Below are 12,666 nucleotides of genomic sequence, written 5' to 3'. Positions count from 1 at the left end.
TATTATTACTAATAGACAGGATGAGCTCTAAGGAAGTATGCTTGCGCTCACAGACTGCAAATGTTTGGAATTCTGCTGCTTTTATTGGAACTGAACTTGTCTGGTGACATGAGAGTTTTTTGATGAGATTGAGCAGAAACTGGGGATTTAACTTGATAGAACAAACATGGTCTATGTCAGAGAGCTAAATAAAGATTTTGAAACTACCTGGGTTTTTTTCCTTTCCTTTTGGAAACTCCGAAGTTTTTCTGATACTCTTCCACTGCCATTCAAAACGAAAGTTGTGAATTCCACCTTAATAAGTCTGTTGACTTATGTCTTAACATGACTTGAAGCAGTGAGCATCTCGCTTTTTTCCCATTTGTATAATTTTAGGAGAAGTCTTCATGTACCTTGAGCTAAGAGTTGGTGTTCAAGAGTCTAGAAAAACATGTTTTTTCTGGCTAGCACTGATGTTAGCTCCTGGCATTTTACCGTCACCTCTGACTTTCATCGTGCAAAAAATTAATTTGGTATTAAGTCTGTAGAAGTAGCTTGGGTATTAGTGTTGAAGATTTTAAAGAGGATACCATGATCTGATTGTTTTCCAAAATAATTATAAAAGTAACAATGACAGCCCACGCTGCAGCCTGCTTACTCTGTGCCAGGCGCTATCCTAAAGGGGTGCGATTAATTAGGATGTTTAATGCCCCTGAGTATCCGATGAGGAGGGTTATGTTATTGCTTCAACTTCTAGGTGAGCAGACTGAGGGAGAGTGAGCTCAAGTCACTTGCGCAAGGTCACGCAAGGTCACGCAGGGTCATGCAACCAGTAATCGGCAAAGCCAAGATTTGAACCGGGTGCCTTCACTGTGGGGTCTGTGCTTTTAACTACTGGGAAGTGAAACGGCTTTCTGTGGTCTTGGAGAGTAAACATTATTGGAACCTTCTGCATTTCCTAAAACTTGAATCCTGAGAGAAATTATCTCTTGTCACATGAGGTGGTAAATCAAGTGTTCTTTATTCTCTTTTCTCTTCTAGATTTGCAGATAATGGAATAGGACTGACCTTTGCCAGGTTTGTAGTCACTTTAAAAATATTTCCGTGATTATTTTATTTTTATTTATTTATTTATTTATTTATTTATTTATTTGAGACAGAGAGAACGAGAGAGAGAGAGAGCACATGAGAGGGGGGAGGGTCAGAGGCAGAAGCAGGCTCCCCACCGAGCAGGGAGCCCGATGCGGGACTCGATCCCAGGACTCCAGGATCATGACCTGAGCCGAAGGCAGTCGCTTAACCGACTGAGCCACCCAGGCGCCCCTTCCGTGATTATTTTAAAGCTGTAAGGTATAATAGCCTGGGGTTTTTTGTTTTTGTTTGATCAGACATAGGAATGTTATATCATTATATTAGCATTAAAAAAAAAAAAACAGCACCCACTTCCTGATACCACTAGAGGGCCAAAAATACATTTTTCTTAATTGAATTCGTACCAAAGTTGGAGGTTAATATAGCTGGAATTACATAGAAAGGCAGGTCCGTCAAATTTCTTGCTTAGACGAAAACACGTGAGGGATGCCTGGGTGGCTCAGTCGGTTGAGCGTCTGCCTTGGGCTCAGGTCATGATCTCAGGGTCCTGGGATTGAGCCCTGCGTCGGGCTCCCTGCTCAGTGGGGACCCTGCTTCTCCCTCTGCCTCTGCCACTCCCCCTGCTTGTGCGCTTTCTCTGTCTCTCTGATAAATAAATAAATAAAATCTTAAAAAAAAAAAAGAAGAAAACACTTGAGAGGAAGAATAACAGTTGGGAACATATTAAGTAACTTCTGTCCTAGAAGCTGGTCTAACTTCGCAGTGATCTTTCAGACCTGAACTTGTCATGTGACATCTTTGTCTCCGGAGAACTGTTATTTGGGCTGTTGTCGTAAACGTGCTTGCCCTGGAAACTGTTACTTTCTGGGCAAGGTCATTCTCCCGGGTGCAGTGCTGTTGCTTGAGACTAAACTAATCCATTGTTGCTGCTGAATGCAGTTTCATTTGTTTACTCCACAAACCACGTATTGATTTCTATGAGGTATGTTCACAGTTTAGAAGGACTTTCTTTTTTTTTAATCTTTTTTTTTTTAATTTTTTTTTTTTTTAAGATTTTATTTATTTGCGAGAGAGAGAATGAGAGACAGAGAGCATGAGAGGGAGGAGGGTCAGAGGGAGAAGCAGACTCCCTGCTGAGCAGGGAGCCCGATGTGGGACTTGATCCCGGGACTCCGGGATCATGACCTGAGCCGAAGGCAGTCGCTTAACCAACTGAGCCACCCAGGCGCCCCTAGAAGGACTTTCTGATGACTTGATAATATGTATTCGAAGAAGCTCCTGGCTGTTTTGAAAACTTTCAGCTTTTCCACTTATAGCTTGCCTTTTTTTTTTTTTTAAGATTTTATTTATATATTTGTCAGAGAGAGAGAGAGAGAGTGCAAGCAGGGGGAACAGCAGAGGGAGAGGGAGAAGCATGGTCCCCACTGAGCAGGGAGCCCAACGCAGGACTCGATCCCAGGACCCTAGGATCATGACCCGAGCCGAAGGCAGACTCCCAACCGACTGAGCCACCCAGGGGTCCCCAGCTATCGCTTGCCTTTATCTGAGGGTCAATTTAAATCTCCTGGAGAGGGGAGGGTAATGGTTATACTCGTTTTCACAGCGATGGAAGCTTCCCAAGTGATGAAGGCTCCAGCCAAGAGGTGTCCGAATCTCTCTTTGTTGGGGAGAGCAGGAATTACGGCTTCCAGGGTGGTCAGAACAAGTATGTGGGTACTGGAGGAATAGACCAGAAGCCCAGGACCCTGCCTCGGAACAGGTAAGCATTGCTTAGCAGCAGACTGTTACATTTGAACAGTAAATGAAAACCTAACCCTTTACGGAAGATTCTGTAGTAATCCTGGGTGGACTGGTTCCCACTGTGACACTTTTCCCACCTTATCTAATTACCACTATTACTATTTTTGGTATCATTGCTATTACCGTTGTGTATGTTATCTTCTGGAATTCTGGAGCATGAACAATCAAACGCTTTATAGATTTCATTATCAATTGTTTAATGAAGGAAGCGATCTCGGTTTTCATTTCTTGTGTGAGGCCTTATATAAACTGCCGCTTTTTTTGTTTTCTTCTTTCTTGAGCCACAGAAAGTTGGCCAAATTGTAAACTATGACATGAGGTCAGTTTTGCCTCAATTTGTGAGGTTGGCTTGCAGAAATAGCCACTGGAAAAAGGAAATAACCTATTGAAACGAGTCCTAGAAAATAAGAGTGGTAGAAGCCAAAGTTGCCTCAAACCCTAACCCCGGCCATATAATTACCAGTGTTTCAGTTGTACGGAGGAGACGATTGGCATATTTTCTGTCAAAATAATCACAGAGTCATTAAAATAGTACCTACCCCCAGAAAGATTGTTCAGAGCTTGTAGGGAACTGTTAACTAAGTAATCCATACCTTAGTTCTGAGACGAAGTTTGGAATTGTCCTCATTTTCCTTGTGAGAAAAACAACTCATGTTCTAAAGGTCTCACATTAGAGCTACTGCCAGAATTCATCAAGCGGTGATTCCCTTGAAGTTGTGCACCGTCTGTGGCTGTTGGGCCAGGACAGGTTGGGGGGGATGGGCCCAACGAGCTGCTAGCTTTGAGAGCCAAACGGGCTTTCCTAGCTTCTGGCCAAGAGTGAGTTTGGTCCCACTCCCCCTGTGCTTGTCGTTGGGAAATCTTGAATTCCATTATAAGCTACGCTCTGTGTAGCACTCCTGTTGGCCAGACTATGTGGAAGCCACTGGGACAGAAACTTCATGGATTTTTAATAGCTAACATTTATTAAACACTGACAATGTGTCAGGCCCCGTCCTAAATACTTCATTCTTCGCTTAATCCTTGCAAAGCCCAATGAGGTAGGTGCTGTCATTGTCCTGATTTACACATGAGGAGCTTACTAAAAGTGGCTGAGGTGGGATTCAAATTCTGTGAGTTTGCCTTCAGCACGGTGCCTGTCACAGTTAAGCTGTAGCTGTCTCTTCTGATGTGTAACGAAAAATGGCCTTGTTGGTTGGCGTATGGTGGGAGTTTGATGGTGGCCAGCTCCATTCTTTTATTTTAGGTTAGCCTGCAGTTTCTTTTTCTTTTCTCTTTTTATTTATTTATTTATTTTTAAAGATTTTATTTATTTATTTGACAGAGGGATACACAGCGAGAGAGGGAACACAAGTAGGGGGAGTGGGAGAGGGAGACGCAGGCTTCCCACGGAGCAGGGAACCTGATGCGGGGCTCGATCCCAGGACCCTGGGATCATGACCTGAGCCGAAGGCAGATGCTGAACGACTGAGCCACCCAGGCGCCCCTCTTTTTTTTTAATTGAAGTATAGTTGACTTACAGTATTATGTTTCAGGTGTGCAAAATCCTGACTCGACAATCGTATACATTATGTGGCCTCCATTTTTTTTTTTTTTTTTTTTTAATTTGAGAGAGAGGGAGTACATGAGAGGGGGGAGGGTCAGAGGGAGAAGCAGACACCCTGCCGAGCAGGGAGCCCGACGACGTGGGACTCGATCCCGGGACTCCAGGATCATGACCTGAGCCGAAGGCAGTCGCTTAACCAACTGAGCCACCCAGGCGCCCATGTGACCTCCAGTTTTATTTCAAAATGCTTACTGCTTCTTCGTGAAGGAGGATTTTCCAAAACAAAGACTCCTCATTGGTCAATGGATCCAGTCTTTATTTTACTGGGTCTTGACCACTTTTTCTATGAGAACCATTTTGGGATCTATCCTTAGAAATATCAAGATGCATAGATTTTTTAACCAGACTATTTCATTTCCTTGCTAGCATGTACGCTTTTACTGTAAAACACTGCCAAGTTGTAAACTAAAGTTGCTGTAGAAATCCTCGGCAGTGCCATTAAAGAATTTAATAGGGTAGGGCGCCTGGGTGGCTCAGTCGTTAAGCATCTGCCTTCGGTTCAGGTCATGATCCCAGGGTCCTGGGATTGAGCCCCACATCGGGCTCCCTCCTCGAGGGGAAGCCTGCTTCTTCCTCTCCCACTCCCCCTGCTGTGGTCCTGCTCTCGCTATCTCTGTCTCTGTCAAATAAATAAATAAAATCTTAAAAAAAAAAAAAAGAATTTGACAGGGTAGACACCTAAAGGACACAGAATATTATGGGTTTTTGTACCTTGATTATGATTAATGATATATGATTAGTCGGTTAAGGAGCTTGTGTTTGAACAGAAAGGAGGAAAATGAATAAACTGAATTTCTCACTCCAGCCAGCCCCTTTGACATAGTAAGCCTTGAGGATTTACACTTTTATACTTTTAAGTGTATCATTTCATCTTATTGCTATCATTTAGTGGCTTGAAAGGAGGTTCTCTCTGTGAAAGCACAGATTTGTCTTTTGTTCTCCTGCCAGAGATTTTGGAATCAAAATGAAAGTGTATGCATTCCCAAATAAAGGGTCTTAACTGGGTTGATTCAAGGCAGTAAAAGTCACGTCTTCAGAGGGGCCTCCATTCTGTCCCAAACAGCATGTCTCTCACCCCCAATCTGTCGTAGTACCATCTCTCACTGCCCCCACAACACTTACTATCTGAAATTATCCGTTGTTTTTCCCTTCGCCTCTCCCACTGCAGTGTATGTTTCGTTTGAACAGGGATCTTATCTTGGTACCACTGGATCCTAGAATTGTGCTTAGCGTGTCCGGGAGATTCAGTAGTGTTTATAAAACAAATGTGCGGGTGAAGTGCTGATACGGGGGGGGCCCATGTGCATTAAACAAAATCTTGTATTTCAACAGGACGTTCCCCATTCGAGGCTTTCAGATTTATGACGGACCCATCCATCTAACCAGGTGTACTTTCAAAAAATACGTGCCCACCCCAGATAGGTACACCAGTGCTGTTGGGTTCCTCGTGAAGAATCCCTGGCAGATAACTCCCAGGAATAACATCTCCCTCGTGAAGTTTGGTCCACATGTAAGTATGTCCTTACTGTACCCATGTGGTGACCGTGGCGGGGGCGGGGAGAATAGCTCATTCCCAAAGACAAAGTAACAAAGTATTTGTACTGAGTCTTTACAACTGGCAGGAGAAGTAGATGCAAGAGAGACTCCTCATTCCATGCACGCTGTCCTGTTGAGTTCAGGTTGAGAACAGAAGTCCCGTGTGACCTGAGGTATTTTTGACCTTCAAGTGATACCTCAGAAGGGACATTGGCTTAAAGTGATGACACCGCATGGGTATGGGAGAGTTTCAGAGGAACAGCGGGACATAGCATTTGGGGAAGTTCTTTGTAATGATCTGCGAAGAGAGCTGAGTTCTTTCTGGTATTTTACTTGTCTGGGGCTTATTCTTCTGGGGAACCAGAGGATAAAAGGATGGGAAAGAAGAGGAGTACTGGGCTGGTATAAGCCAGATACAGATACAAACTGTTGGAAGGTTTTTATGAAGACTGCAAAGAAGACTGAGAGATCATTGTTTACAATGCAGTAGCCTCGAGAAATCGTTTTCTTAGTGGTTTCATCAGTGCCGTCTGGACCCTGAGCATTACAGGATAGTCTGATTACATACCTCACCCTCCGCCATCTTGCCTGTTCCAAGATGACTGTGGTACAGGGAGGTTGAGTCTCAGGCCTCCTTGCTCACCGCTCCCATGGGGCCTGCAACTGGGAAGTGGCTCATAGTTCTCTCATTCACGTCCACAGGCAGACTCTGCCTCGTTTAAAATAGAACATGGGATAGTTTACCAGAGTCTGTATCTGGTTTTCCAGAAGCCCAGGTGCAGATTGGGGTGCCATCTTGGTTGACCGGTTCTCTTTTAGGTCCTATTCCTCCAGGGGAAAGAGGGATGGCTACACTAGCAGACAGCTTCCCATATAAATCGATAGGGCGGTCCTAGGAGCAGCTTTCCAGGGTAGAGGTTGGGTGTTCCCTTACTGCCCACACAGACCTTTCCGTACACGGAGTTCTAGGGACCCCTGATGCAGTCGTTCTGAAAAACAGTTCATTGGGTGTTAACATTGGCTGTGGGGTTCCTGAGTTCTAACATCCGTGCTGTTCAAGTATAGTGTTCGTCAGCCTGGGTGGGGGGTGGGGGGTCTGATGGTGCTAATGCCCTGGGAACAGTCTGTAAAGGGGATGGTTTGCCAATTTTGTTCTCTCCGAAAAGGTGGGAAATATGCCCTAAACGTCTCTTAGATTCAACCATAGAAGGTGCAGGGAAATGAAAAAAAAAAGCCTACAACTAAGAATGTAGAGCCACTTGTCCCAAACATCACTGATTTTTCATTGAGTTGCCCATCATTTAGATGTTCAGCTGATTTTACAACATCCGAGGGTGATGAGTACATGAAAGCATTTTAGAGGTGTATCTGCAAGGCTTTGCATAACGTGAATAATTTACCACTAATAAGAAGCAGCTAAGGACTATAAAACATGTCACCTGCAGCCTGCTTTGCAGCTGTGAACTATGTGTTTAACAAAAGCCTTAAATTAACTCTACCTGACATGGAAGTTACTGAGCTGGGTTTGGTCGATGTTGAAGAGACAGTAACACTTTTCAGCAGATTCTGGTCCGTCCAGCGGTCCCCCAGCATACCAAGGCAACACTTGGACGGTGTTTCAGTTTGCAACTATACTTGTTTTTTGGTGGTGGGATGGGTAGGGGGAGTCAAATGAACAAGCAACTAAAGCATTTGGAGTGAAATAAAATGATGAACTAGCTCAGAAGATAGAATTTATAATAGATTTTTATTTACTTGAGGTATAATAAGCAGGCAGGGAAATGCACACACCTTGAGTGTAAAGTTTATAATTTTTAACAAATATGCATGACTGCATATTTCCCCTTCCCACGACTGTTCTGAGTCTCTTACCAAGGTTAGTTTTGTCTGGAGAGCAGGTAATCGTTTTTAAATGGAAAAAAAGGAAAACACCAAATATGTTTTAAACATTTGCCACTTGACCTCCACAGTCCGCAAGCTCTGTAACTTTTTTGTTTTGTTTTGTTTTTTTGCCCAACCATGTCATAAGTAATTGAACAGTTTGACTGGGTGCCATTGTTGATGACCGTGAACTGTGACTCGCAAGTGCTCTAACCTTAAAGCGGTTGAAATAGATATGCTGTTGGATCCTTGCAGGGGATGCCAGCCAGGATGGTAGCAGCCTTCATGTTGTGAGGTCCTGTTTTTTCACTGCCGGCAGGTATCTTTGAATGTCTTCTTTGGAAAGCCTGGCCCCTGGTTTGAAGATTGTGAGCTGGATGGTGATAAGAACTCCATATTCCACGACATTGATGGCTCTGTGACAGGATACAAGGATGCTTATGTGGGAAGAATTGACAACTACCTGATCCGCCACCCGAGCTGTGTAAACATTACCAAATGGAACGCGGTGGTCTGCAGCGGGAACTATGCCCAGGTAAGCCCTTGTGCATCACGATGCCTGGCTCCGAACCAGCTCCCAACAGTATCGCTTCCATGGTTCTCCTGCTCTTCAGCGTGATTGATCCTTTCCAAAGCATGATTTTTCTTCAGGAAAAAAGGAAAAAAAAATTCATGAGGGATCATGGACTCCTACAATTTTATTTCAAGTTCTCTTGCTCCAAAGCAATTAAACAAGTGGAAACATGGGTCCAAGAGTGGTAGGACAATTTGCCCTTGGTTAAATATGCTTGGGATATAGGTGGGGTGAGAACCCATATTTCCTAAGTCTTAGGCCAGGTTTTTTTGCCATGCTACCACGGTGCCCTCTGAGAGGGAGATTTATTCTTTGCTTTCAGGGTCATTATCTCTACTAAATTAGAGAATTAGGCAGAGGGATAAATACTGGAGGGAGGGCGCCTGGGTGGCTCAGTTGGTTAAGCGACTGCCTTCAGCTCAGGTCATGATCCCAGGGTCCTGGGATCGAGTCCCGCATCGGGCTCCCTGCTCTGCGGGGAGCCTGCTTCTCCCTCTCCCACTCCCCCTGCTTGTGTTCCCTCTCTCGCTGTGTCTCTCTCTGTCAAATAAATAAATAAAATCTTAAAAAAAAAAATACTGGAGGGAGTTTTCTGGCTTAATTTTAAAGGAGTATTAGCTTCTTTGTTGTGGGATTTCTCATCCCCATAAGGAAAAAAAAATGTTATTCTTGCCTAAGTTCTGGAAAAGACAAGGAAAAAATGGAGAATTAACTAGAGTAGAGAAGAAAAGAATGTGGTTTGAAATGTAATTTCTTTTTTCCTTCCATCTTATTCTTAATCAGAATTGCCAGCAAACCTAAGTTAACCTAAGATGCTGTAGAAATTCTAGAATTAAAATAAAACAAAACCAAAAAGCTTTTAGCTCTTTTTTGTAGCTACAGTTTTAGTTAAATTTCATGGGTGTGTGTCTGAAAGTGGTATGTGCTCACCAATGAAATAGAAAATTATTATAAATGTGCCTGTCAACCCTTTGGATTTCAAATGTATTCGAGAATGTGAACCTAATCCTATCTTACAAAGCAGAGTAGTAACTCAATTTTTATTGGAGGACAAAGAAAGAAGTAAGTCATCTAATGCTTCCTAGGAGCTTCTGGGAATGGTAGGACCACAAGTCAGAAATCTTTTCCTGAGAATTTGGGTTTTGGGCTGGGAGCCCAGATCTGCAGCCATTTGTTACTTAGATAATGTATAAAACTATATGTTTTTAGGCAAAAGGTAGAAACAAAATAAGACTATATGTTTTTAGGCAAAAGGTAGAAGCACCTGGATCTCAAGATGCAATAATAATTGTTTGGCTTTTATAAATATATTTTAACTCTTCGCTAACTCAAGGGTTAAAGGGGCTCAGGAAGAAAGGTGGAAACATAAGGAGAATTAAAGTTACAGGGGCGCCTGGGTGGCTCAGTCGGTTGAGCGTCTGCCTTCGACTCAGGTCATGATCCCAGGGTCCTGGGATCGAGTCCCACATCAGGCTCCCTGCTTAGTGGGAAGTCTGCTTCTCCCTCTCCCTCTGCTGCTCCCTGTTTTTGCTCTCTCCCCCCGTCAAATAAATAAATAAAATCTTAAAAAAAAAAAAAAAGTTACATGTGTCACTTCCTATCCTTTCTGGATTTTAAAGAAGGCAGGAGATTGATTGATCTATCTCCTGTTGTATGTTACATATAACCTAATATATATAATCTGTTTTTTATATTACAACCTAGTTTTAAAATTATTTTAACTTATATTTTATATTATATATTTATATAATCTATATAATAAATACAGATTAAACATTTTTAAAAATAAGTATAATATGTATGTCTAGTAACTATAATTTAATATATAGTACATACTAAATATATTTAAATGAAGACAATTGGTAGTCTCAAAATATGTATTTCCTATCTTTATTTTAAATCTTTAAGGGGTGTCCATAAAGAAGAGTATTATTATTATTATTATTATTATTATTATTATTTTAAAGATTTTATTTATTTATTTGACAGAGAGAGACACAGCGAGAGAGGGAACACAAGCAGGGGGAGTGGGAGAGGGAGAAGCAGGCTTCCCGCCGAGCAGGGAGCCCGATGCGGGGCTCAATCCCAGGGCCCTGGGATCATGACCTGAGCCAAAGGCAGATGCCCAACGACTGAGCCACCCAGGCGCCCCAAGAAGAGTATTATTATATTGAAATAGTCAAACATGAATGAGACCTAAGGAGCTTTTCTGGCTCACGGGTTGTATACATGAGGAATCAATACAGACAAAATGTAGAAATGACAGGAAGAAAAAGAGAGAACTATTGTGGATTAAATGCCGTCTTCTGCAAATGTTTTAATCCTGGAGAATTCTGTTACAGGATAATGATTTGTTTTAGGAAATTGTTCTGAGGTGTGTTCTTTGGAGGATTCATTTGGAGAAGGTTTCATTTTGGCACAGCGAGGGGTGCAAATGCCACTGGAATAAATTCAGAATTTTCAAATTTGTCTCTGTTTAATATATTTTTCCAGTTTTTGCAAAGTGCTTTATAGCTTTTTTTTTTTTTTGAATGCATGAAAAATGACTTCTTGGGCTGATGTAGGTCATGGAAAATTGAAAGCCGAAGCTCTAAGAGATTTCAGTTTTCCATCTCTTGTTTTAGAGGAAAGGCTTTCAGATTTGACTGGAGGGTATCAGTTTTCATATTAATTTACGGATTTGTATGTGTGTTCTTCAGACTGAGGTATTTCTTTGACAAGCTATATAAGCCGCAAAGGTTTTATGTTCTGATGAATAAGCTGGCCTGTGGTGGTGGAAGAGATGATGAAGATCTTGGCTAGCAGAATGCTTGGTCTGTTTTTACCATTCCAGTTTAAGTCGGCTTCATTTTAAGTATAACTTAGGATGAAGTTGGCTACTACTCATTTAGTCTCGCTCAGATCACAGAACCTCTGTTCTGGAAGGAGAGACAATGAACTTTGTGCTGCAGATGTTTGTTTAGGTTATCTAAGCTTTCGTTCTCTCCTCTTTAATTCTTTTTTTAAAATAAATTTATTAAGTTTTTAGTTTTTTAAAAAGATTTTTATTTATTTGAGAGAGAGAGCAGGAACACAGAGGGGGAAGGGCAGAGGGAGAGGGAGAAGCAGACTCCCCGTTGAGCAGGGAGCCCCACGTGGGACTCGATCCCAGGACCCCGAGATCATGACCTGAGCCGAAGGCAGATGCTTAACTGACTGAGCCACCCAGGCGCCCCTTGAGTTTTTAATTTTAATTCTAGTATAGTTAACATAAAGTGTTCGATTAGTTTTAGATGTATGATGTAGTGATTCAGCAATCCTACACATGACTCAGTGCTCATCACGATAAGTGTACTCTTGAATCCCCAGTTCCTATTTCACCCATCTCCCCCTGCCCCTCCCCTCCCCTCCGGTAACCACCAGTGTGTTCTCTGTAGTTAAGAGTCTTCTCCCCTTTAATTCTTAATTGCTTTTTGAAGGTTTATGTGCAGACATGGAGCACTCAGAATCTGACTATGACCATCACGCGAGATGAGTATCCCTCCTACCCTATGGTGCTCAGGGGGATTAACCAGAAGGCTACCTTTCCTCAGTACCAGCCTGTGATCATGCTGGAGAAGGGCTACACCATCCACTGGAATGGACCGGCACCAAGGACTGCTTTTCTGTACCTCGTAAACTTCAACAAGTATGTCTGCATTACTGTTATTTCAAATAGTGGAGCAAGTCGTAATTTCGTGGAGACAAATGATACCATATTGCTTTGGCAGCAAGTGAAGAATGCCGATTTCACGTACTTTGTTCTTCTTACATGGAGGCTGTATGTTTTTTGTTGATGGAATTAAGCAGTTTCACAGACTGAATCCTGTCATTTAAAAAACTTTTTTTTTTTTAAAGATTTATTTATTTATTTATTTGACAGATAGATAGCACAAGTAGGCAGAGAGGCAGGCAGAGGGAGAGGGAGAAGCAGACTCTCCACTGAGCAGGGAGCCTGATGCGGGGCTCGATCCCAGGACCCTGGAATCATGACCTGAGCCGAAGGCAGCCGCTTAACCGACTGAGCCACCCAGGCGCCCCTAAAAAACATTTCTTTTTGTCTGTGGTCGAGGTATTGTGTGCAGAAAGCCACTTAACAAGAGCCTTTACTATAGTCTGTCGAGGGCTTTAATTCCCCATAGCTGGGAAGGGAAGAAGTTTTATCTGGCATTCCAGCTGA

General features: G+C 42.7%; 1 protein-coding gene across 7 annotated transcripts in view; it reads left to right on the top strand.

Moving 5' to 3' along the window:
• The window catches only part of CEMIP2 (cell migration inducing hyaluronidase 2), an 83,805-nt gene that overhangs the window by 52,524 nt on the left and 18,615 nt on the right, over positions 1 to 12,666 (top strand). For all 7 annotated transcript variants that reach the window (XR_010407812.1, XM_064579754.1, XM_064579757.1 and 4 more), the window contains 5 exons: positions 1,021 to 1,056; positions 2,675 to 2,830; positions 5,810 to 5,987; positions 8,214 to 8,429; positions 11,927 to 12,135. Coding sequence is in view for 6 of the 7 variants with exons in the window: in XM_064579754.1 (XP_064435824.1) it covers positions 1,021 to 1,056; positions 2,675 to 2,830; positions 5,810 to 5,987; positions 8,214 to 8,429; positions 11,927 to 12,135 (795 nt within the window). In the remaining variant the exon portion in view is untranslated. The remainder of the gene's footprint in view (positions 1 to 1,020; positions 1,057 to 2,674; positions 2,831 to 5,809; positions 5,988 to 8,213; positions 8,430 to 11,926; positions 12,136 to 12,666) is intronic.

This window comes from Mirounga angustirostris, unplaced genomic scaffold, assembly GCF_029215605.1.
Source record: "Mirounga angustirostris isolate CCGP_5_RB_7025 unplaced genomic scaffold, mMirAng1.0.hap1 SCAF_15, whole genome shotgun sequence".
Classification (NCBI taxonomy): Eukaryota; Metazoa; Chordata; class Mammalia; order Carnivora; family Phocidae; genus Mirounga; species Mirounga angustirostris.
The sequence above is the reverse complement of the archived record's forward strand: the minus strand, read 5'-3'. Positions and strand labels throughout refer to the sequence as shown.